This window comes from Phalacrocorax aristotelis, chromosome 9 (genome assembly GCF_949628215.1).
Source record: "Phalacrocorax aristotelis chromosome 9, bGulAri2.1, whole genome shotgun sequence".
NCBI classification, from domain to species: Eukaryota; Metazoa; Chordata; class Aves; order Suliformes; family Phalacrocoracidae; genus Phalacrocorax; species Phalacrocorax aristotelis.
The window spans coordinates 19,887,124-19,911,709 of record NC_134284.1 but is presented as its reverse complement, the minus strand read 5'-3'; the positions used below and the strand labels follow the sequence as shown (position 1 = coordinate 19,911,709).

The 24,586-nt window shown below is 41.3% G+C and overlaps 1 protein-coding gene across 5 annotated transcripts in view; it reads left to right on the top strand.

The window, feature by feature from the left end:
* The window catches only part of CCDC88C (coiled-coil domain containing 88C), a 100,278-nt gene extending 86,784 nt beyond the window's left edge, over positions 1–13,494 (top strand). The window contains exons 24-31 of one of the 5 annotated variants that reach the window (XM_075103723.1): positions 1,100–1,189; positions 2,093–2,334; positions 6,204–6,386; positions 6,788–6,856; positions 7,657–7,725; positions 8,503–8,804; positions 9,878–9,985; positions 11,202–13,494. In XM_075103723.1, coding sequence (XP_074959824.1) covers positions 1,100–1,189; positions 2,093–2,334; positions 6,204–6,386; positions 6,788–6,856; positions 7,657–7,725; positions 8,503–8,804; positions 9,878–9,985; positions 11,202–12,215 — 2,077 coding nt within the window. In that variant the 3' untranslated portion in view covers positions 12,216–13,494. Of the gene's footprint in view, positions 1–1,099; positions 1,190–2,092; positions 2,335–6,203; positions 6,387–6,787; positions 6,857–7,656; positions 7,726–8,502; positions 8,805–9,769; positions 9,986–10,247; positions 10,403–11,201 lie in introns of those variants that run through there. The other 4 variants (XM_075103722.1, XM_075103725.1, XM_075103724.1 and 1 more) reach the window with 4 other exon arrangements.
* The last annotated feature ends 11,092 nt before the right edge of the window (positions 13,495–24,586 follow it).

Below are 24,586 nucleotides of genomic sequence, written 5' to 3'. Positions count from 1 at the left end.
AAAACACCTGAGTTGCAACAAAAAATTTAGCCTTATGAGAGTAATTTTAGATTCCTGAAGAATAGCAAATATTCATACTCCTCTAGTTTGTCATTTGCATTTTATGAAATACTTCCTTTGATGTTGTTTTTAAGGATGCAAGGGTCAACATAGACCACCACATCCCCCACGTACAGAGTGGCACACTTAAGTGAGATAACATGTTTGAATGCATTGTACATTTACAAAGAATCTTGTTCTCACTCCAGTGGATTTCTCTTATAGGTATGAAAGAAGGAAGAAAAGTGTTCTTAATCCCTAGAATTTTAGTTGAAGCACCTCAGGATCATGTGGGAATTCCTGACTGAATCTTATTTCAGTATTGGATTATACAGTTGAAATGTTAAAAATTGCTAAAATTTGGCTGAATACAGTTCAAATATACTCTAAGCATATTTATCCAGGTGTCTGACATTTCTGTGATGGAGTTACTTTAGACCTACTACTTGAATGAAAAAAGATCTGCTAACAGCCACTGTACAGGTTAATAAAATAATGACTTTAAAAAGTAAGATTACACGGTACTGCTGAAAGTGCTTTGACACTGCTTGCAGGAGCCCAAAGTAGCCTTAAAAAGATCGAACACTGTTTGTTTATTTAGTTACAACAGAGTTAGCAGAACAGGAATAAAATACCTAGTTACCACATAGTCAAGAAGTTCAAACTATCTAAGGATTTTAACCCTTGAGTAATTGTCAGTGATCTGTGAATAAGACTGAAAAATCAGGAAACGAACGTTCAAAAAATGAAATAAGAGTAATCTTAGCACCCACCAAACACACTCTGCCTGAGTTGTTAGTTGAGTAGTCTAGCCCCAATCTACTGTTGTTCTTTCACCTTTCATGCTTATTGCACAGAAGTCGCCCATCAGTAAATTTGGTAGGCTTTTGCATTTGTCCCCTCTAAACAGGATCCTACACTGAGCTCATTCACTGTCTGAAGGTTATGCGATAGGAAGATATTTCAGTCTCTTCCATCTCCTGGTGGGTTCTGGTCTTCAATTTTTTGATTATGCTTAATTTCATACCGATGATTCAGAATGTGCTTTTCACTCTCACAGTGATAAATTGAATGCCTTAAGGAGACACAAGGAAAAACTTGAAGAGAAGATAATGGATCAGTACAAGTTCTATGATCCTACTCCAAAAAAGTAAGTCCCGTACGGGTTCAGTTCTGATACTGTTGTCCAGATTTATGGGGGTGAGAAAGGGCTCTCCATAACTGGAGATAAAGACATTTTCTCTGAAATAAGGACATTGTTATCTCCACTTCTGTCTTCACTCTCACTCTACAAGCCATTCCCTGAAGCAGCAGGCTGTGTTAATATAGAATGCAGCACCTCACATGGGGCCCTCCGTATTAATACTAGAATCTGAAACAGTATTAAACGGAAAAGAGCCATATTGCCCTGATGAGTATCATCTTGTCCCTAACGGGGGAAGGACCCCCAATATGGTGACTAAGCAGCACAAGGATCTTCCAGAGCTGCTCTTTCAAAGGGGGTAAGCAGTCCATTGGAGAGAGAGGTATTAAAAAAAATTATATTAAGAACAACAAAAATGAGCCAGGCTAATTCTACCACACACAGTTCTGACTGATAGCCTTAGCAAAGAGAGGGATTAATCTTCAAAGCAGTTTTCATTTCTTCTCAGTTTGTTCCTGTAGTAGAGCTTTTCACACTGTTAAAATGTCTTATAGGGGTCCATATGTGTAGTTTAGATTTCTAGCAGAGGGAACAGTTGTTTTTCTCATATTTCTTGTGCTGAAGAAATATTTCTAAAATGATTTTGACTTTGGGAGAGAAATGGATCTCAAGCTCTGCGAAATTCATGCTGCATCTTCCCAACCAATTTGGGACGTGGTTCAGGAGGCATAGTAGTGTTGGGCTGATAGTTGGACTTGATGATCTTTGAGGTCTTTCCTAACCTTAATGAATCTACCACAGTAAACAAATAAGAATGTAGGATGGCTTGATGGCTTTAGCACAGCTGTAAACTTCTTCAGGGAGTATTGTAGCGTGTAATGAATCCCATTCACAAACTTGCTTTATCAGGAAAAACCACTGGATCGGAGCCAGAGCCTTAGTCAAACTAATCAAGCCAAAGAAGGAGACTACAAGGGAGCGGTTGAAACCAGCAGCAGAGAGCCCTACGTGGCATTCTGAATCTCCAGAGACAGTAAACTCTCCGTCTGCTTCCCAAAAACTGAAACATCAACAAGAGACTCAGGATAATACCATTCAAGGGTCAAACCCTATGGAAGAGAGGGAGAACCCTGGGGGTTCTTCAAACAAAGGTAAGGAATGCCCAGCCTAAATTAATGAGCTGAACAGTATTTTTTTGACTGTTAAAGATTTTGAAAACATTTAATATATACAATAGGTTAATACTCCATCACATCATGTCTTACATCCCTTTTTTTACTGAACTGAAAGTTTTACTAAGCAAAAAGCCCTAAAGAGCTGAGTGAACTAAAAGGTGGGGGTGTTTTGTTTAGTTTAGTTTGTTCCTTTTACCTACTTCTTATCCTTTCAGGTTTTGTATATAGTTTCTTGGTTTGCCTGAATGTATTGTGTGTTACTGACTAAGTTGGTGGAAATACTTCATTCACTGGGGTTTGCAAAAAAGCAATTTAAAGTTGGACCATACGGTATTATGATCCATGAGTGACTATTCTTCAAACGAATAATACCTGCTCTTACAGCCACTGCCAGGAGATGGCACACGTGCAAAAGAAATAATAGAAAATGCTGACTTGTTGTAATCTAATTATTTTGGATGCTAATACCATGTTTTGACTTTGAATCAAACTAAGAATTTCTTAACATAAAATGAAGAAATTACTTACTTAATACTCTAAGGGGAACATAAGGAAGATGGAACTATTTCTGTTTAGATCATACAGTAAATCAGGTGTTCCTAATTATGGGAAACTTAAAAGAAAGTGCCTCCAAATAAATGCTCTGTGATCTTTATTAAAGGTAATATATACCCTAAGCTTTGCTTATTCTATTGAGATCTGTTCTGTAAGCCTCTATGTATTAGATGATTGTCCTCCAGGAATATTTTTCAAGAGAAGTTTTAAAATTAATCCTTAAATAATAATTCCTGTCTTCCCACTGAGGAGTGTGGGGAAACAGAAGGGGAGCAGCTGAGGAGAACAGAACTGTTCTTATAAACTACTGCAAGCGTCTGTCTGAAGCTTTTGTTTTGATTCGGTTTTATATTTCCCTTTCTCCATTCTAATTCTTTGAGGTCATTGATTCACTTAAAATAAAAATGCATGTCTTGGAGCATCCGCGTGATTCCAGGAGATGTTAAGGGTTTAACATGCATCCAAAGTTCAACCTGGGAATTTGGCTTGGGTTTCCACAGAACAAGGCCCTCGCAGAGTACCAGAGATAATAGAAAGTCTCTGAGGCTTTGTTCTTTTTGATGTACATGAAGCATTCTTATGTTGAGATGATGAGCATCGGTATTAAAGCCTTAGAAGACATCTAGGAAGTTTGAATGTATTATCACTAAGCAACATACCTATTTGATTTTTCCTTTATTAAGTAAAAACATTTTGGGTGATTAACAGTAATTTCTTAATGACTTGCTTATATTTTATGTATATGTATTAATCTATGCATTAATCTGAGTCAGATTAGCTATTGTTAATCAGTCCTCCAAATACATGGTTTTGTTTAGCTTTTTTCGGTTTTACTGGTTGTGTAGTCTTTAATCTGTTTTAAGACACTTTAAGTTTTATTTACAAGGGTTTTTTACTTTTTTTTCTTCTTCTTCTTTTTGGGATACCTGGGTGATAACAATTTAGCTGCGCAGCGCAAAAAGATTGCCTTTTTGAGAAGCAAAATCAAGGATAAAGAAAAGTCTCCTAAGTCTCCATCGAATCATCAGTCTGTCTCTAATCGGCTGCGGTTCTGGTCTTCCTCCGACATCCCATCCTCTCCTAACGAACCTCTTTCTTTCCCGGAACTGGGAGATTTCTAACACCTTCTTTTTAGTATTTATCTTCATTAATTTCTGAAAAATATTTTAAACAAAAAATAATAAAAAAAAATCCCACGTGCCTTAAGAACACACACCTTGATAGAAACACTCAGCATGTCTTTACAATACTCTAAATACAAGCACAGATTAGTGAACACGGACTTAAGTTTTCCTGTAGAAGATAAATCACTGTTGCACACTGTGGATCATTTCTTCAATGCAATACATTTTAGGGGGACCTCATGGCATACAGTTTGCGTATGTATATTGGCTGTGGTGCATGTTATAAGTAAGTGAAGTTGCTATGCGCTTCAATATTTTCTTGCAATCACATACTTGCATCATGTCCAGTTAAAGTGTTGAACTGATTTGTTGTTGCTATGCTTTCTACAATGTTGTAGTCCTACTAAAATACAAATCTAATATATAATCAAATCCTGGAGATTTTTCCCAATATTCTGTGCCACTAAATGCTAAAAATAGCAGATTTTTTAAAAACATCTTTACTTTTAAATAGCCTAGCTTTGAATATAGAGTGAAAGCTACTGGGAAAATTATTCTCCGCAAAGTGTCTTGACATTTGCATTCAAACCTGCTGTTTAGCAAGGTTTTACACTTCCAGCTATGAAAATTCATCTTGAATTGAGCTAAAGTTTCAGTTTCTGCTGCTTCAATTTTGACAGATTTTTTTTTTTTGAAAGAAAGATTATTTACTCCCTTAAGATTGGGCCTTACCTTCATCCTTGGAGCCATTGCCCAGAGTTCTTATTGCTTGATAGCCACAGCCTGGTGGCTTCTGAAATGAACGTATAGGTCCAGTCCCCACTCTGTTAGAGAAACATATGTACCACAGGCAGTATGCTACAGGGAGCTCAGCAGAGGCCAGATCATCTCCTCTCCCTTCTCACTCTGAGAAGTGGTCCCTCTGTGGCACAACCAAGCACACTGGCACAGTAGCCTGTTGCTGCCCATTTTGGGATTTGTAGAGAAAGTTTGTCTCCAGGGCAATTAATAATTCTGGCATCTATGGAAGGTGTTACGTGCATCTACAAAGTCAATTAGAAATACAGATTTGCATAGCAAGCTATAGCCAGTAATTGCCCCTACAGGCATGTCTAAACTTCAATTCTGAGAGAAAGTGCCAGCCCTGTGCTATGAAGCCCACACAGAGTGGGAGAACATGTTTCTGGAGTCAGCTTCCAGGAGTTATCCAAGATGACAGTAACTTGGTCCATTTTCCTAATACAGCTTTGCTGCTGCTCTGTGCTTTGAACTAACTGTCCGTTGCCTCTGCAAGTCATTTTGACCACTGCACTCTGCTGTGTTTTCAGCATTTAGTTACTATGAGTTATATATAAAACTCAGAAATATATAGAATAAAACTCAGATCTTGCATCTCATCAAGGGTGTTTCCTATAGTAAACTCTTTAAATTTTGTTCTGTTTTATGTGTACCTTAAAGCATTATATTCACAAGAAATGAATTAACCTACCTCATCGCTAGGAAAGATGTCTTCAGCCTTCTGAATCTAAATAATATTCTAGCAGGTAGTTTTTGTTGTTATCATGCTAAGATTCCAGGAACTCCACTTAAAAATTGTTGCACCAGAGCATCATAAGGGCAGCAGAGTTTTAACCTTGTAGAGACTGAGCTCTTACCACAGCAAAGATCAACCTGAAAGCGATTAGCTTAGTGTGTGGATCATGCTAGATAATTTCCAAATCAGCATCATTTCTCTTTGAATAAGAGCATGACTTCTGTTACTCTTTCCTTGTTCTGTTTTATTACTGAAGCAAGTGCTTATAAAACATACCTGCAAGGAATAATGTTATGGGAATTTTATACCTTGCTTATCTTTTCTGCATTCATGTCTTTGCTCCTTTTCTTCCTCCTTTCATGGTAATTGTTGCACGTATAATATCAACCCTCCCACTGGCACTAAGCAGCCCTTGTCACTCCCACACTTTACGGAGAGTACACATGACTGAAAAACCAGTGGCAGAAATTTCTTATCCAATACCGAACTGTTCATGGAAAAGCTTGCAAAACTAGCGCCTCTGTTGTGCAGTTTCTTTGTGCCTGCTTGTCGTGTTTGTATGGGCAGATAAATACAAGACTCCTAATGCTATTTTTCATTGCCTCATATTTATTTACCTCTCTCCTCCTCAGCACCAGTGGACCTAAAGCAAAAGAGGAATTCCCATCATGGAGGCAGCAATGATAATGTTGAAACCTCAGCAGACTCTGTGACAAAGCACTGCTGTGTGGAGCTGGGTCCCAGGACTTACTCGACCTCAGCTATTCATTTGCACACTTCCACCCCCATCTCCAGGCTCCCGAGCAGACCAAAAGGTGTGCGATGCGTTCGATATACTAGCTGTTAGAATGAGCCAGGCTACTTCATAGTTCGTGCTTGGGTGAAACCTGGCTTCTAGTGGCATTCAAGTACAAAAACAGAGCACTAATATTTTCACTCCTCCTTTATATGCTTAATGGCTTAATTATATACAGGGTTTCCTTACTCTTGTAATCTCATCAACTTGACAGACCACATTTGGATGTCAGTTCTGCCATGGTTCCCTGCCCAGTGGTTCACAGCAGTGGTTAGAACATGGCTGCTCTACCAGTGTTGGCTCTATAAAACCGTCTTGATCACTTCGGTCTTCTATACTGCTAGAATGTAGTGGAGACTGACCCAAAGGATTAACTTTCCTGTGTTTAATATTGCCTTTTAAGTTTTGTGTTCTTTTCAGGCTATAATTCAGAAGATAATCTATGTGAACAGTCCCCTGAGGTGGAGTTTGGAAGCACCAGACAGCATGGTAAGCTTGTAACACATACAGATGCTCTAAACCTCTACATTAAGACTTGTTACATTGCATCCACATGAACCGTCCTGGTGCATTTCAGTTAAATTAACATGATAGAATGAGATGTAGTAAAACAACACTGGGGAATGTGGGTCTAAGTACTTCTCTTTTTATATTGAGAAGCTTTGAATGGATGTTTTCCCAAAACAAATTTTCAGAAACAATGCTAACATGGAGACGAGTTGCTGTGCCCCAGCAACAGACCCTTTAATGCGCGTCCTACAGATTTGTTGCTGATTTTTCTGGACAATGTTCAATTCCTTCCTTAAGGGAGTAAATCAGCAATAAAAATAAATAAGGGTGGGGGTTGTAGACACGTGGTGGGAACACGCAACAGTGCAACAGCAGCACTGCCTGCTTAGAGATTTGTGGAAGACTAAATTTGCAGGCTGGTTACTAGCTCCTTCCAAAGAAAAAAAAACTGAGAAAGAGAGCAACATATTGTTGAACTTCTTCAGTGTTTACATTACTTTGTTTATAGCTGCTGTAAAAGCAAAACCCAGAACATATTTCTTTGTGCAAAAAAAAAAAGAGAGAAAAACGAGATGGATCCTGAACAACTTGACTTGGAAGATGAATATGTTTTCTACTCTGTCCAGACTTTGGCATTTGGTGTATATTACGTTGTTAATGTTTCCAGAGTGACTTACTTGCACAGGTCCTATTTTCAGAAGGCAGACTGTAGCCAAGTCTTTTAGAGAATCAGAAGAACTTAAGATCCGTTTGTTCAATGTTTGTTTTGTGTTTTTCAGTGTCCCGGCCAAACAGTTTAGAAAGCAGTAGAAACGCTTCCAGCAGTAGTTCACCTCTCAATTTGAAAGGTAAAACTTTTACAGCTGAGTTCTGACAAACAGGAAGTGAAATTCCATTAAACTGTATGCAAAATACTGTCTTCCTTCCAATTAAATTTGAAGACTGTTTTGAAATTGTAATGATTATGCAATCTGGACATAGCTGTCTTCGGAATCAAAACTGCTGGCAACAAGTATTTTCCTAAGATTGATTCTAGCAAGGGGTGGCTTTTAAGGCAGGAACTCTAGTTTTTCTTCAGTCTGACTGGCATCATATTGTGGGAACTATCGGGCCACTCTTAGACTCCTTTTACAACAACAGGTCTCTGCTGTTCTCATGCTGTACACAGCTTGTGTATGGAATCAGTGTGCTGTGGAGATTTGCTTTTGCTGAAATTACGCATCCTTTAAGGCTGCCAGGAGACCTGGCAATGTGGGAAAAATCCACTTTCTGCTTTCCTGCTGGCAGGTTTGGGTTTCAGATCACACACAGCCAAGACTGGGAGATCTTTAGTGGCACAGGTGGTGAAGAGGCCCCCTTACTATCTGTGTTAGTCCTATTCTCTGGACAAGTAGTTGTGCTGTTTAACACAGGGTCTCAAAGTATGTACTGGAAGACATTTACTAGCCCAGATTTTTCAAAGTTCTGTCTGCCTCGAGTTCTGTGGGAGAAGAAAATAAAGTCAAAAATGCCACCTAGTCAGTGTGGAAGTGGCCCTGGCTGATAAAGTTCCTACCTCAATGGGAAATCTACTGAAATGAGGGAAGAACAGTGTCTTTAGTGATATTTATCCTTCTCCTCCTCAGGTTCCTTAGATCATATCCATGGTAGAACTGAGAGCCTCAGCAGTGAAGATATGGTGCCAAGCAGAGAGGCACCAGCCTTGCTCCGAGACACCTATCCTTTTCACTCCACTTCTGCAGTCTTGAGCCCCAGCAGTAGGCATGAGTCCTCCTCCCACAGGAATGGTTTGATCTCTTATGATATACCTCAGAAGAGTACTCCATCCCAGTCTTATGCAGGCAGGCAACGGTCTGCCTCACCTGGCAGTGAGATGGTAACTTTGGAAGAGTTCTTGGAAGAGAGCAACAGGCTGTCCCCACTGCGTGTAAGTATATAGAGCTAGATAGCCCATCTCATGTCAAAAACATGTTCAAAGCTGATTCAGGGTGATGAGGGCACAGGGAAACAAGGAAAGACAAGAAGATCCTTGTTCATATGTGTGAAACTTGCAGAGAACTATTGAATCTTGCAAAATGAGTGAAACAGTTCCAAAAACTAAGGCAAGATTTAAATTTCACACAGCACTCCACTAATTTATTTTGGTGTATCAGTTATGGCAAGTCAGGCAGATAATTCACTGCAAGTACTATGTATTGGACTGCTAGGGCTTTTTAGTATCAAACACTATGGTCATGGTTTCATATTGTGTCATTAGTTCTCGGCTCCAGGTATTCTTATTTATGAACTGTTTTCTGTGTAACTTTCAGCTACTGAATCTGTAATTAGAAATGAAACCTAACAGTAGTTTCCAATTGAAGTGCAAAATATGCAGTTAAGTCTCCTAATCTGAAAATACCATCAGTGCATTTGCGACAGAATATTTTTCTTGCTGAAGGAAGTCCTCGATGCTTTCATCATGCTGCGTGTTTGTGTGCTGACTGGCACTGTTCTGTTGGTTCAATGACTCCAAGAATCCGCTGCACGCTGAAGTGCTTTGTCAAACATTAAATGTTTGTTTTCTAGACGGCATTTGTCTTTCACTGCTCAGACGTACTGTACAGTAGTGAGGCGGTGCAGTACAGTTCACTGGTAGTGTAAGTGAAAAGATGTTTCTCTTTCATTAATGCCTTGGTAACAGTATTGAAATCAACAGAGCTGTACCATTCTATAGCATCAGTAAATTCTGCTCCTCAAATTTTGAGTAATATTTGAATATACCTCCTATTCCCTCATTAAACATCTCCAAAAGCTAAGAACTGTACTTGGGATGAAGCTTGATATTTTTTTCATCTGTAACTACCTGACCATGTCTCCATTTTCATTCTTTCTGTCATCCTTGTTCCTTTTCAGCGTCGGTGCAGTTTAAATGAGAGTGAAATGATTTCATTGCACCAATTTCTGTTAGAAGCTGATGCACTGTATCCCTCTCGCTACTCCCTATGTCCTTCTCTCCATCAGGAACCTTCGCAGTCACTCGAATCGGTCCTCAGTCATTCATGTCCCAGCAGCGTGAGGCACAGAACAGGCAGGGGAAATAGGAGATCTACTTCACTGTATATCCCCAGGGTATCCGTTGTTCTTGCTATGAAGGCAACAGCTCCCAACTTACCACAGCTTTTGCTAGCATATTAATACCTATAGAAGCATACTGTAACTCACAGCTGTTATTTTAAGGGCTGCCAGATTACTTGCATTTAGTGCTCAAAATATTTCCAGTGCTTGTTCGTAAACACGCATGTTTTTGGAGGGCTAGTCATTCTGTAACGTTAATGTACATAACAGAAGTTTAAAGTGAAGTTAAAAATAACCCTAACACTTTCACATTTAGTTGAGCGTAGAAATCTTCCGGCTGCACTATTACGATTGATGGTGTTCACTTCTAGCATACGAGTTTTGTGACTGGAAGAAACATATGGAACGCTAGTGAAATGGATATATTAAACTTTAACATACTCCCTAGAGAAGAGTAAAGAAATAAATTCCGTGAGCTTGTTTTTGCATGTTTTTCATGAAGGCAGCATGTCTCTTAACTATTCTGAGCATGTCCAATGGCAGCTAATTGAACATCACCATTTTTGGATTGCATGGACCATCCCCATGAAATATTCATTATATATTTTCTTTTACTGGCAGGTTAATTGTCTGACTTGAAATTTGCAAGTTAATCAGGGGCAAGCAATAATTTCTCCATTTTGTACTTTTTTTGTACATTTCATCATATTATACACACAGCTTTTAACATGTATACTATATTGACTATATATGGGAGAGGTGAAGGGGGATCAATGGAGAAGCAATGAAACTTTCTTGTAATGCTAGCACAGCTCCCCAAGGTATTTTCTCCTGTTATATCCATGAAGTGATAGTAGAGTGTTATCCAGGTGAACTGTATTCTGGAAGATGACAGACCATCATTGATATCTGCTGATACCAGTGGCTGTCATTAATACGATATTGATGTAGTAGTGACAGTGGACGATGTGAAAGGAAGCAAAAGAGCTGCTGCCCAGATTGCAAGTGATATGAAACTTTTTTAAATGTAAGACAATTAATCTGGCAAACAAGGCTGTGATGATCTAATTATGATGAGCATAATTCTTCTTGATTTGGATTTATACCCATTGTAGACATTTGTATATTCTCTTCCCCACTTCAAATATAAATTCTGTGGATGTATTTGGGTTAAGTGGGAAGGAAGATCATTTGAACACAAAGCTCTGCATGATTCTTTAAACAAAAAGTGTTGTCATTAATGTGGCATGTGCATATTTTCTCACACCAGGACACCTCCAGTAACAGAGATGACTTGCTCAGCGATTATTTTAGGAAAGCAAATGAGCCTTCAGCTACTGGGAACCTGCTGGTTCAGCCATCCAGAAAGGAGGCTGCTAAGATGCCCACCAGTCTTGTTGCTGCACCTGCAAAGATGACCATTGCCAATGAAGAAGGAAGAACAGTGAAGCCTGGAAATTACCTTAAGCCAATCCTCAGACAAGTCGAACCTGAGCCTCTGGCAAACTCTCAGGGGTCCCTTATACTTTCTCACATGCCACAGCACCAGCCCACCAGTGGGATGCAGCAGATGGCACAGCCTCAGCAGCCTGGAACCACGAGCAGGAGGAGTACGTCACTGAGCAGGGCATTTAGCTTAGCATCTGCAGACCTCCTCAGAGCCACCGGCCCGGAGACATACAGGCAGGAGATCCCTCAGAAGTCAGCAGCAGACCTGCGTGGGGGAAAGGACACTGTCAGTCAGACCACTAGGGCTTCTGTGCCAATGAGCTCCCAGGCAACCTTAAGAGAGAGGCCACAGTCTGCAAAGATGGCAGGTTCTTTGCAAGGTGTCGATTCCCGCTGTCGGCAGCTTGATGCAAGGCGCCTTTCCCTGGCCTCACCAAAAGATGAGAGGCCACTCTCCTTCCATCAGTTCTCTGCCTCACCCACTGCATCCACCAGCAATCTGAATGTGCAGCAACAGGACCGTATGAACCCTGGGCAACGCTACTCACCCACATCACACACTCCCTCTAAAGTCAAACCTAAGCCAGCCTCTCATACTGGGGAGGTAGCCACAGTGGCCCCTGCCAGAGCTGTTGCCAGCAGCACTGAGGGAAATAGTTCCCTAGGGCAAGGCCAGGGTGATGCTCTATTTACTAAGTACCAGGGTAAGCTGCCAGAAGGCAGCACTGGGACTATGGAGGAGCCCGTGAGAGGAAGCAGCTCCAATAGCACTCCCGGGTCTCCAGATTCCCAGGTGGATCAGCAGACGGTTTGGTATGAGTATGGGTGTGTGTAACCCACAGATGCAGTATGTGTTTAGCATTGGTGACATCTGGGTAGCATTTGTCTAGGCACTGTGCCAGGTCTTAGAGGCATCACCGGCATGCTGCTCTTGAGTGTTCTCTGGGTACTGTTTTCTAGTTGGACAAAGTATGATTAAGAGGAACCAGGAGCAAAGCTCCAGCCCTTCTTTTGACACTCTTGCCTAAAACAAAGTGGAAGCCTGACCTAATCTCACAGCAGGCTTGGCACCTGATTCTCACAGGTGCTGAGCATTCCCCACTCCAGGAGAAGCTTAGCAGGGTCTCTGTCATTGCTGCACTGTGCACCCCTTTTGCCTGCATTAAGGAAGAGTTTCACAGGTTATGTGTGCATCCTGAACCCAGCCCTGCCATTGATAAATAACTTAACTGGACTGAAAATTTAATGTAAAAGCCAAACTTCTCCCCCAAAGTCAGAACCAGATGCTTGGCTTAAGTAGCTTAAAGAGAAAGCTGAAGAGCAAAAGTGTGTGGCTTTAGGTATGGATCTATTAAAATCAATGGTTCTTGCCACAGCCACATTTTATAGAGGTAATGTGTAGACTTCAAGGGTCACATCTTGATCTTCCCCGCTGGGACTGTGTAAACAGAGAGGCCAGTGTAATTACCTCACTGCCTTCACTATAGCTGCAGCTCAGTGGATCCTTGACTCTGCAAGCCAAGTGGTGCTGCCTTTTGAAACTTGTTTCATCTCTTATACAAACACTGGAACTAATGCAGCCTTTCAGGGGAGATGCCATTTCAGTTGCAAAGGTGGCATCTCATGTACAAAAGTGACTTGTAAGTATGTACATAAGAAGCTTGAGTATTGTATAGGAATGCTGTGTAAATTGTATTATTACATCCCTGTGTGCGTGGCAGCCCGTATCCTAAGCAATAGGTGGGATTTTGTCTCTTAGAAATCCTTGTTTATGTCTCCAAGAACTTTGCTCAGTATAAAGCAAAATAATTTTGTATACACATGAAAACTATACTTTTAAAAATCTATTTATGTGCAAGTTCCTTGTATGTTTCTGTCCAGAGTGTCATCGGCTGTTTATGTATATATGATGAAATGTGTATCTTGAATTCTGTTTCATGTTTGTACAGCTGTTTTTCTTGCAATAGACTAAATCCTTAAAAAAAAAAAAATAAACTTGTTTTGCTGGTTCTGATTTAATCTACTAAAAGCTAAAACTGATTCAGCTGAGGATGTTTTGTTACAGTATGTAGTAATCCCATTCTTGTTTATAATAAAGATTAAAGTAAAATAGATGGATGTTGTACTTTTTTCCTTGGGGGTATGTGGAAAAAACCCACGATTCATAATGCTGGAAGGAGATCCGTTTGTAATAGCTTTGCGTAAGCCTCAGTATTGATAGGCATCTCTGTGTGGGAGAGTTGCATTTATTTTTATAGTGTTGCCACAAAGGACATATTGGGAATCCTTTTGTTTGATTGTAACCTTCTTACTGAAGACATCAGGAGGATTAATTGTGCAAATTAAGTGACTTCCAGATCACTGTAGAATCACACCATTACATTTTTATGCTGTTCTGACCACTTCAGACAGTGCCAAGCATGCTGTTTTGACCAAGCTTGCATTTTGTACAATCTGTTTCATGCTTAACTCTTAGGATGCCTTACAAAAGTGAGAAATTAATTATTTTTGAACATGAAGAGGATGGCAAAAGGAACTTTCTGCCTTCTCTGCTATTTTAATTGCAAACCATAGGTTTGCAACAATTTAAAAACTATGTGCTATGTGGCAGTTTTAGAACATACTGAGTATTTTTGGTAAACTGAAATTCTTCTTCCAGAAATTCCCTCTCAGTATCGATTCTTGGCCAGATCACTAAAGGTGAATGACTGGTGTTTCTCCCTTATTTCAGCCCCTTTTTGGAGGCATGTGCCTGATTGCACTGCAGGCTGGACTGCTGAGGAATTAATCTGTGAGTTGTTCCTTACTGTAGATCTGGTTTTGCTATAAATACCTGCTCAGTCACATCTTAGTTGTAATTTTCTGAGTTATTTACAGTTATTTACTCTCTCAGTTCTAGTGTGTTTGAATAAAAATGTACTTAATACTTGCATGGTATTTTTGAAGTATGGGATAATTTTAAATACAGACATTATAACATGGAACAGCTGTTGAAGCATATGATGCTGTGGTGCTTGAGCCTTCCTGAGGACATTAAGGAAAACTTTGATATAGGTTCCTGTCCTGCCATGGCAGGTGCAGTTGTTTTGCAGTCTGCTCAACTTGATAACTCTTTTCTGATAACTCGTCTTTGATAGATGTGTTGGCTCCCAGCTAAAAGCCACCATCAGGTAAGAAATGGGGTGGGCAGGAAAATAAGGCCTGCCCATTGCCAAGATGCTGCTACTCTTTGCCTTTCTGGGGTGCCCAGAGCAGTTGTTGGTAGGATAAATTGATGTTTCTGCATGTCAAAGCTAACACGGGAGGGAAGTAAATTGTGTTTAGAGAGAGGAGGAGTGGAATCAGCAAATCTCCCACTTGTGCCAGTGGAGCTGGGCAGGTAGAGCTACCCATGAGGTGCTGGTTTGTGGGAGATGGCAGGAGTTGCCAGGAGAGGTTTTTTTCTTCTGGGGGAAAAGTGGAGGGGGCAGAGCTGCCAAACCTTTTCAAGTTTCTCAATTCCTTCCAAGAAGAAAAGGGGAACTGTGATGCAATAGCAGCTGTTTTGATCTGCACAACTCCGAAGGCTACCGAGACCCACCATGCCATGGGCCTAGCTGCTGGAGTGCCGGCAGCAAGCTGGCGAGCTGCTGGCTGCAGCCGTGCACTGGTGCGTGTTGAGCCCCGGGGAAAAGGGGTCTCTCTCTGTAGGAGCCCTCGGCTTCAGCAGGCTGGCCTTTCCCAGCTGTGCATGGCAAAGGGCTGTAGGGTGCTGATGCTTCCTGACATGGGCTTGGGGGGGGCAGAAATCACGTGCTGTCCAGAGATTGCTAATGATGTGGGCTAAATAATGCTGTGAATGGTTCTGGATGTAACGCTTCAAGTAACGTTCAGTAATGGAGTGCCTCAGTTTGTATATGTGCTCATTAATTCTCTAGGTCATGTTTTCTATTGAAGGACAGATTTTTTTGAAGGGGATCCCATCCCAAAGAGGCAGCTAAGTAGCCGAGGGGTTTCTGAGAAAGCCAAGAGGCTTTGCCTTTGGCAACACCAGCTCCCTACAGCATACTCAAACTCTAAGGTCAGGAAAGCTGTTTAATGTGAGGAAACAAATTTTGCTTAAAAATTTCATGTGCTGCATGACAATAGCATTTGCTTGAAGTAAAAGAAACGGCTGCTGTGGAAGTTGCTTCTAGGGAGTGTGTGCTCTGCAGTGCACCTTACCAAGAAATCTGAAGCCCAGGTCCTTTACAGAAACACCTTGTCATGGAAAACCTTTTTCCTATTAGATATTCTTCAGCTGTTCCTCAAACCTGGGAGCTGATCATGAAGTGAACAGACTTTTTCTGATTTCAGTTAATTGAGTTAGGAACATAAAATCTCCAGAAATAGAATTAAAAAATAGAGTTCACTTTTTTCTGTAACGAGGGAAGTTCCAAGTGTAAGTGCATTGTAAAAATGGCCAGTACTTAGCTTAGAAAAATGACGCAACAAGGAACACCATGTGGTTGGAAATTATTTCTGATCATCCAGATGTTTGGGGCATATTAGAAGTTCAGCCAAAGGTAAATGACTTTAAGACAGAACATGGAAAAAAATGCTCCAGAAATTGTTTGTTCTTGTGAAATGGCTACAACCTGGATGTTAAATGGATGTAAAGAGATTAACACAATTTTTTTGTTAAACATGAACCAGCTGCGCTGAGAGCATTTGAATTGTGGTTTTGCATTTTTAGATGAAAGGGGGGAAAAGAAAATAAGTTGTTGTAAGCTTCACCAAAAAATGTTATCCTAACAATTGCTTTTCTGCATAGCAGAGTCATGGAGTATCAGATCCAGGCAGCACTGAAGATGTTCAAGGCAAGGTGGAAAACTTGGGAATGTTTTTACAAATCACCATTACCAGGCAGAATTAACCCAACCTAACAGTGCAGAGTGAAATATTTCAGTTACTAAAATAACAAATTTATAGTTATGAAGGGTTACTAGACTGGAGAAATAGACTGGGCTGCGAGGGTCTGTCTTGAAAGCTGGTACCAGAGGCTGCCATAAGAACTAAGAGAGAATGGCAGCAGCTGGGAAGTGGTGAAAAAAAAAAAAAATTATTTAAGAGAGTACTGGCAGGAGTTTAAGGTGACTGGGAGAAGCTATGGCAAGTTTTGCAAAACTAAATGGTGTCTTTCCAGTCACAAGAATTTCTTCAAAAGTATGAAGAGAACAGTAGACAGCAGAGAGCTCCTGTTTAAAAGCTTCTCAAATGGGAAAGACCTTAAAAGGCTATCCTGGGTCCTAAATACAGTGAAATGTGAGTTGATGAAGTATGACACAAAGCTGAGGTTAGTTCCCATTTGGAGGATTGTGGAGAATCCCATTAAAGAGTAACGTGGATGAGTGGGCAACCCCGTGGCATGCTACCTGTGCTTACCCCTGCTGAGGCTGTGGATGGGACAGTTTATTGACTGTTGGGATTTTTTTGAGGGGTAGTGGTGGGGGGCAAAATTGGTTTTTACTGAGAACAGGACAATGAAAATGTGGTTATTCTACAGAAACCAGGAACCTAAAACATGTCCAAAACAAAACACAGATGCCATAAAAACTAATGTCAGCTCTCTGTCATTCCCAGATGCTGTTAAAGTACTTGCATGTTTTAAAAAAAAATATTATCATAACTGAGGATTATGTAGCTCTGATGGTGAGGCTATGCCAAAGTATGTAATGTGTGTGTTGCATACGAGAATGAGGAAGAGCAATAGATCTAAGCATTGGCGTTAGCCTGTGAAAAGCAGGTATTGCACAAAGGGAAAACAGAAGGAGCCCAGCTCCCTCTTCAGTGAGTGACGCTCTGTGGTGTGGTCTGAAAGTCATGCTAAAGGAGAGAGTGCTTAGGAAGGGGAAAATAAAGCTATTGGTGAGACTCACTGTACAAGGCTCTTATGGAATCAAATAGATTGATATAATATCATAGTGTTTTAATACTTTTGACTTATGGTATGAGATAGTTTATGGGAGAGCTAAACAGGCTCTGCTTTAAGAAAACATCATTAGATAAAATCTAAGAGTCTCCCTCTCCTCACCAACATCAGGTGCTGGCTGCCTTCGGATGGAGCTGGGCTACCACACTAGGAAGAGCGGGCACCTTCTCCATGTGAAAATACTGAAATTTGCAAGTCAAAGGTCACCTCGCTCACTTTTTCAGTAGTTGGCATGCTCTGGAAGGGTGAGACACATTAATGGCAAGTAAAGCACGGTTTGTTTAGGAACAAACTGCTAAGAAAGAACATAAAAGTTTGAGAAGGACATTCCATCTGGAGAAGCACAACTCCCCAGTGCACTGCTGAGGCATCTCTAGAGACTTGCATTGGAGGGAAGGGGGAGTTTTCTGCAAGAAGTAAGTGGGAAAGTATGTCTGTGAGGGACTGAAGTGAACATTTTGTAGGGCTTCTAGTCTGATCATTTTACCATTCAGCAGGGTATTTTGAAAGCTATGGGATATGGGTTGTCTAGGTTCTCTTGCCACTTTAAATATCTCTGACCAAAATTATCCTATTCTTGTTAAACCCATGGAAAATGCTTCCCTGCACCTTTGCAAGAGGATTTTTTTTCTCTAGTTATCCAAAACTTGGAATTGCTCACAGTGTGCACTGTGAGCCCATAAAATACCTAATCCACAGACATGCGTATTTCAGCCACTGGTTACCTGGGGATGTTCAGCTGCAGCATCTCAGCCTTCTACATAGATGGAAAACTCCTAATCAGTTTGAGAGTGCTCAAGGAGGATCCTTCGGGCTATTTGTGAGTGAAAGTAGAAAAAACACTAAGAATCGGGGAAATTACTGAGACGTGAAAATCTTGGGAACTTCTTTTAGAACTGCAATCCTCAGAACAAGGATTGCTTGCTCACAGCAGTGTAAAAGCCTGACAGTGTTCAAGGACCACCTGGGTGATAGGCAGTCCTGAGAGGAGCAGGAAGTTGGACTTGATCCTTATGGGTCACTTCCAAAGCAAGATATTCTATGATTCTATGAAAAGGTAAATGGAGAAAACAGGCAGGCACAAGCTGTGTGGGATAGACCTTTTGTTGATTTAGTTGGGATTTAATTAAAAATTAGCTAAGGTTGTTAACTGTCAGTTTCCTCAGTCTCTTGAGCTTGCTCACAGCTTTTTTGGTCCATAAGTAAATGACGCAAAGGGGTAGAACACTTTAGAGAGCTGTATTAACACCATTATGTAGGCAGAACAACTGTACAGCTTATGTACTCCATTTCCATTAGACCTCCCAGCTATCTAGTAAATTGTTCCTCCCCCATGTAGACTAGTTTTAGATCAGTTAGGGCACAAAAGGTTTAAGTCAGCATCCAATGAGGGCACCAATATGCACTCCAGAATGCAGCTTTTGTACCTTCATTGATGCAAGGATCTCTCTGCTGTGCTACTTTCTCTTACTTATGTTACTACATAGTAGTATCTTGCTCTATATAGCTGAGGCATAAAGGAGGTGGGTAATGTATGTTTGGTGGGGAACAGTGTATTTTTAATGTTTTGGTATGCTCTTAAAACCACTTCTTCTGAGACCAACCGCATGTGTGTTAGCAGAATATTCTTTGCATGAAATGTGCAAAAGAGCCTTCTTGCTAGATCCTGTCCTACAGCTCAGTGCAACCAGCTACCACAGCCTGGCCAAGCCCACCTTATCTACAGCGACTTTCCTTCCTTTATGATTTCTTCTCTCCAGCACCAGAGACCTTTCTGTTCTTCAATACAGAGTGTTATCTTCAACTATTTCTTACTCTTGGGTTCACTTTTTGTACTGTTTCCCTCCAGATCTGGTTCCAGCTTTCCCTATTCTTTCTGTGCCTGCTTCTGTTGCTAAAGGTTTTAGTCATCTATCCACCAGCTTCCACCTTTTTACCATTTTTTCTTGCTGTTTTCAACTCTTTGTACCTCTCTGCCCTTGCCAGATGCTCTATTATACAGTCACATCCTCAAGTCTTCAGGTCAGTTTGTAGCCCTGATCTCAGTATCTGCTCTCAGTGCTTCTGATGCTTCCTTAGCAATTCATCCACTGTTGTCTCAAATATTCCTGACACTCCCTTGCCTCATCCTTGCTCATCCTGCTCGGTCATTTTGCCCAAATACACCAGTGCCATCAGTTCAAGGCACCTTTCCTCCCTCTCTTCCCTCTGTTGTACACTGCGGTCATCGTCTTTTCATCACGTCTCTTCCCCACATCCTCCTTTAGCTCATTTGTATTGCTGCTCTGTGTTTGTGACAAGCGATGGCCAAGTCTTGATGCAGGAAATGCACCACGCGCTATGAACCACCGCAGGTATTTCTGGTGCAGAAGATGCACATTTGCATGAAGTCTAGAGCCAGTCTTGTTTTCAAATTTCAAAATCTACTTCTTATTTTTTGAGGTGTCTTTCAAACATTTATTCATCACAACAAATACAGAATGCTACTACCTGTAGCAGGATTTTAATGCAAGATCTTATAACAATTTCTAAGCTTGCTTGTTATACATTTTAGGACCAGCAGATATCTATGATAGTTAAAGTTCTGTGAGAATTTGTTAGCCCTTAAAAATATTAATAGAATTCAAGATGAATTTAAGAAGGTCCGTAGGACTTTTTGCATATTGAGGCAACATTGTTTCTATTTAAACAAGTTTGTCTTCAACAATATGAGTTCCCAGATAATTTTTATTGTTTTAGAATTTCCTTCCTTGCTTATTTTTGCTTTCTCTAATTGAAAAAAACTTGAATTCCTGAAGCCCAGTCCTATTACCAGTATGCAGCTCCTGTGAACACGGATCCTTTTCCTTGTTTATTTAACCAGCCATATCAATAGTAACAGAGTCCCATTTGGCAGATCCTGAATTCCCTTTAGTCTCCCACCCTGTCCTATATGAACACACACTTATTTTCTTCTTATGTAATCAGGCAAATGAATGAAAACAGACACTAACAAGAGTTTATTGGATCAAATTTCACCCACTTGAAGTTTTGTAACTGAAATCAAAAGACATGTTCCCTTCATGTGTTAATTTCTAACAGGTTATATCTGTTTCACAGTGTTTGTTGGGAAAAAGAGAGTATACTTACAGGCGAACCTAAAACTGAAAGTGAGAAAAGAAGCAAGAAGTGAACTAACTCAGTAGCCCCAGTCTATTGTTTTTAGCACAATGGCTTCGTAACAATGTTTTACAGGAAACGCCAGTATCTGGAGAACTATGTGCATTCATACTTTGTCAGTCTACTGCAGTTGCTGAAGACCAGGGACTTTTTTGCCCTTGAAGTATTTATTCAAGGGCATTTAGGCCCCACCTTCCCCACTGCATCAGGGCACTGGTGTATGGACTGTCTTATGACCATGGTTCTTCTCAAACTAAAATTCCCAGATCCATGCTAATAGTGGGAAGAGCAGCAGCACAGGAGTTCCAAGTCCACAATGCTATCCATCTCGAATAACTCCACCGACCAGCAACCAACCTTCTTTTCCATATCTGAATGGAAGTTCACACATGCATTCATAGTGGGTCCAGCTGGTTACTCCCAACACATCCACAATCATCATGGTCCTTCACGCAACCAGTAGTTTCAAGACCGCTTGTCAAAGCCAGTGTCTCTTTAGTGCCATAATAGCTGGGGAAAGAATGAATTGAGCCTGTTGTTCTACAGATAGCAAGAATAGAGATATTCTAGCCTGGACTCTGGAGTAGCTGTGATGACAGCAAATTATTTCACTGCCCCTGCGTCCTAGATTTTGACAAAACTTTTTATTCTATTCTGATAGAATAAGTTCTATCAGAATTCTGACAGTGGTCTGTTCATCTTCCCAAAGCACCTGCAGTGCAGCTCAGAGGACTATGCATGTACCTTGCATAGTGAAAACCAAGACCTGTCAAAAAAGTTAAAAATAACACATGATGCTTTGCAGACTGGGACAAGAACAGAAATAAGAGGAAATAGGAGGAGGACAGATAGATAAAGGAAGATGCCTGGCCTGCAGTGAAATCTGCAGCAGTGTTCCCTCTTGCACTGGCAGCTGAAACAAATGAAGCCTTGCATTGCACAGCTGCTCCTCAATGCAGTGTAAAAGCTGGACCTGCAAGAGATCTAGAGATGGTACCAGGAGAGGAGGAAGAGCAGTATCAAGTCCTTTTTTCTCAGCCATGCAAAATGGGAATGTGTGTGTGGATTATCACTGCAAAAGAAAGAGAGGAGTTATTTATTTTCCTCCTATCACAAAAATAGGTGCTTGAAAGGTTTTAAATGAAACTTCACAGAGTCACAGAATGGTAGGGGTTGGAAGGGACCTCTGGAGGTCATCTCGTCCAACCCCCCTGCTTGAGCAGGCACACCTAGAGCAGGGGGCACAGGACCACATCCAGGCGGGTTTTGGATGTCTCCAGGGAAGGGACTCCACAACCTCCCTGGGCAGCCTGTTCCACTGCTCTGGCACCCGCAAAGTAAAGAAGCTTTTCCTTATATTCAGGTGGAACTTCCTGTGCTCCAGTTTGTGCCCACTGCCCCTTGTCCTGTCATTGGGCACTACTGAAAAGAGTCTGGCCCCATCCTCTTCACACCCACCCACCCTTTATATATTTGTAAGTATTGATGAGGTCCCCCCTCAGTCTTCTCTTCTCCAGGCTGATCAAATCCAGGTCTCTCAGCCTTTCCTCATAAGAGAGGTGCTCCAATCCCCTGATCATCTTCAAGGCTCTCTGCTGGACACTCTCCAATAGTTTCCTGTCCTTCTCGAACTGGGGAGCCCACAACTGGACACAGTACTCCAGGTGTGGCCTCACTAGGGCAGAGTGGAGAAAAAAGTTGAGTCTTAAGGGTAAAACATAGATCAGGTAATCGGAAGTAAATGGAGCCAACACTGCCAGAAATGGCCTCTGCTGGAATATGCTTAGAGAGGGATGCTGGAAATGAGACCGACGTGAGTGAGCAGAGGTCTGGAAAACATCGTCTGTGAAGATGACTGAAAAAATGGTGGTGTTTAGTCTACAAAAGAAAAGTCTGAGAGACACAATGTGATTAATCCTCAGACATTAAAATTATTAACACAGAGAAAGGTAGCAATAGCCTGTTTCATATCCATTCACAGAAGGACAAGAAGAAATAAAATGAATTAGGAACATGGAAGAATAAGATTTTGATATTAGAGCAAGATTTTTAAGAATAAGCCTAGCCAGGAGATGGAGACATTGCCAGAGGAGAGGCAGAATCTTCCTCAATGGCAGCTGAGAGAAGAAACTAAAGGTCCAGAGGACGTAGTCTAGCTTTCCTTATGGGGCCTCAGAGTAAGGAGATTATGATCTTTCTGATACATTTCTGTGGTATCTGTGACATTTATAGCACCAGTTTTGCTCCACGCTTTTTGAAGCTTGCTGCTTGTGACACAGGCAAGGCAGGAACTATTCAATTCAGTGGAGTTACTTAATCATCATACACATTAAAATGGTTTGACCAAAGTGAGTGAAATGCAAGAATAATAGCTATTTGTCAGCTATTAAATAGCTGTTGTATAATTCATGGACATAAAAGGCTACAGAAGCTGTCATTTCTTTTCATTTTTACAGCTTTAATATGTCCCAACATGCAGTTGCTGAGTGTGTGTCATGGAGGCTGTGGTCTGCAACAGATACTGTTCTGCTGCCTTGGAAGTGAGAAAGTGGGGGGGTGACCCAAGCCACCACATTCCTTTAATTTATTGACCTGCTTTACAGCCTCTGCATGCTGTGACAAGCAAAATAGAATAGCTGGATGAAAGAAAAGTAAGCCAGGATTTTTCTAGAGTTTATTTTGCTCCGTAATTTTTTGAAAAGGAGGTTCATGGAAGTGACTGCTTCTGCTCCACTTGCAAGGCCTGATTTACCACCTGTGCTGGTCAAGTGCTGCCTTTTTAGCACATTCTGATAGACATATATTGTGCCGGATGACTAAGGCTTTCTGGATGTTCTGTCTACCTGTACCTAACATCTATCTAACATATCAAGTTCATAGTTCAGCCTGACAGAGAACTGCAGCCAAGGTGGGAACTAGGAAAGAGATACTGCCCACAATGTTACTTTCACCAGTGTCTCTGCTTTCCCCGGCACCCAAAGGGGCAATTGCTGTCTGTGGGACTTCTCAGAACTTGTTCCCCGTCTGCAGCCTGGACCCTGCAGGAGGTGGAAATGCTTTCCCTGCAGCTGCCAAAGAGACCTGGATACCAAACTGATCTCTGCCCATGGCAGGCTCTCAGGGAAGGAAAGTAGCCCAGTATGATGCTCTGTTGCTCCTTATTGAAGGGTAGCGCATGTATTACTAAGGAAGTAACTGCGCTTCATTTTCTTAATATAATCTTTTATAAATTCTTTAAATCTAACAAAAGAGCTGTGATATCCAAGGATACGTAACTGTGGATTTAAAGGCTTCCTGAAAGATCCCAGTCTTTGCCATTTTCTTGATACTAAGTAAGTGCTAAATGAGCACTAAATAAAGAAAACAAAACAGAGGAGGGAGCATTCCAAGTAGCCCTGATAAATTTGATACCAACCTTCATATTCTTTGATATTGCACAGGGTGTTCAGCCTCTGGCTGTGCTCCCAGGAGCCTGTGCCTTGCCTGTTCAGCCAGCTATGCTGCTCTGCTGTCTGCATCTCTGCCCTGCTCCGAGCAGCACAATGAGCCTGCAGAGGACAATTCTGTGCTTTTTTGCAGCCTTTTCTGGCCATGTTCAAGAATTTCATATTTTTAATGCTGCATCTCTCCTCAGAAACTCAAAGAGGTCCCTTAACCCTACAGATAATTTTAGATCCCTGGTCTGCCAGAGGCCCTGGCAGAGGAAGGGCTCTGCCATCGGGTAGCCTGTCACACCTGAAGAGCCCTTTGCCTGTGTTTGGACTGAGGAGTTATTTTTGATGCCGGTTCTGACATTAGCTATGGGTACTCCTGGAGTATTTCCAAGTTTTGCAAATGTCATTGTACCCTCTCCCTGGGTTTTTTTGGTGGTTTTGTTTTGTTTTGTTGGGTTTGGGTTTGGGTTTTTTTTTCTTTTCTGTTTTGTTTCTGTGCTTATGTCACTCTGCTTTCCACCAGGTTGGAAATGGAGAACATGCCTCAGTACCCCACATAAGACTCCTATTTCTAGACTTACTGTCTTGGGCCATGCTTGGATCACTGTTGCCCCATTACAGTGTGCAGACGGGAACTCTTGTTAGGCGCTGTACTGAGAGCGC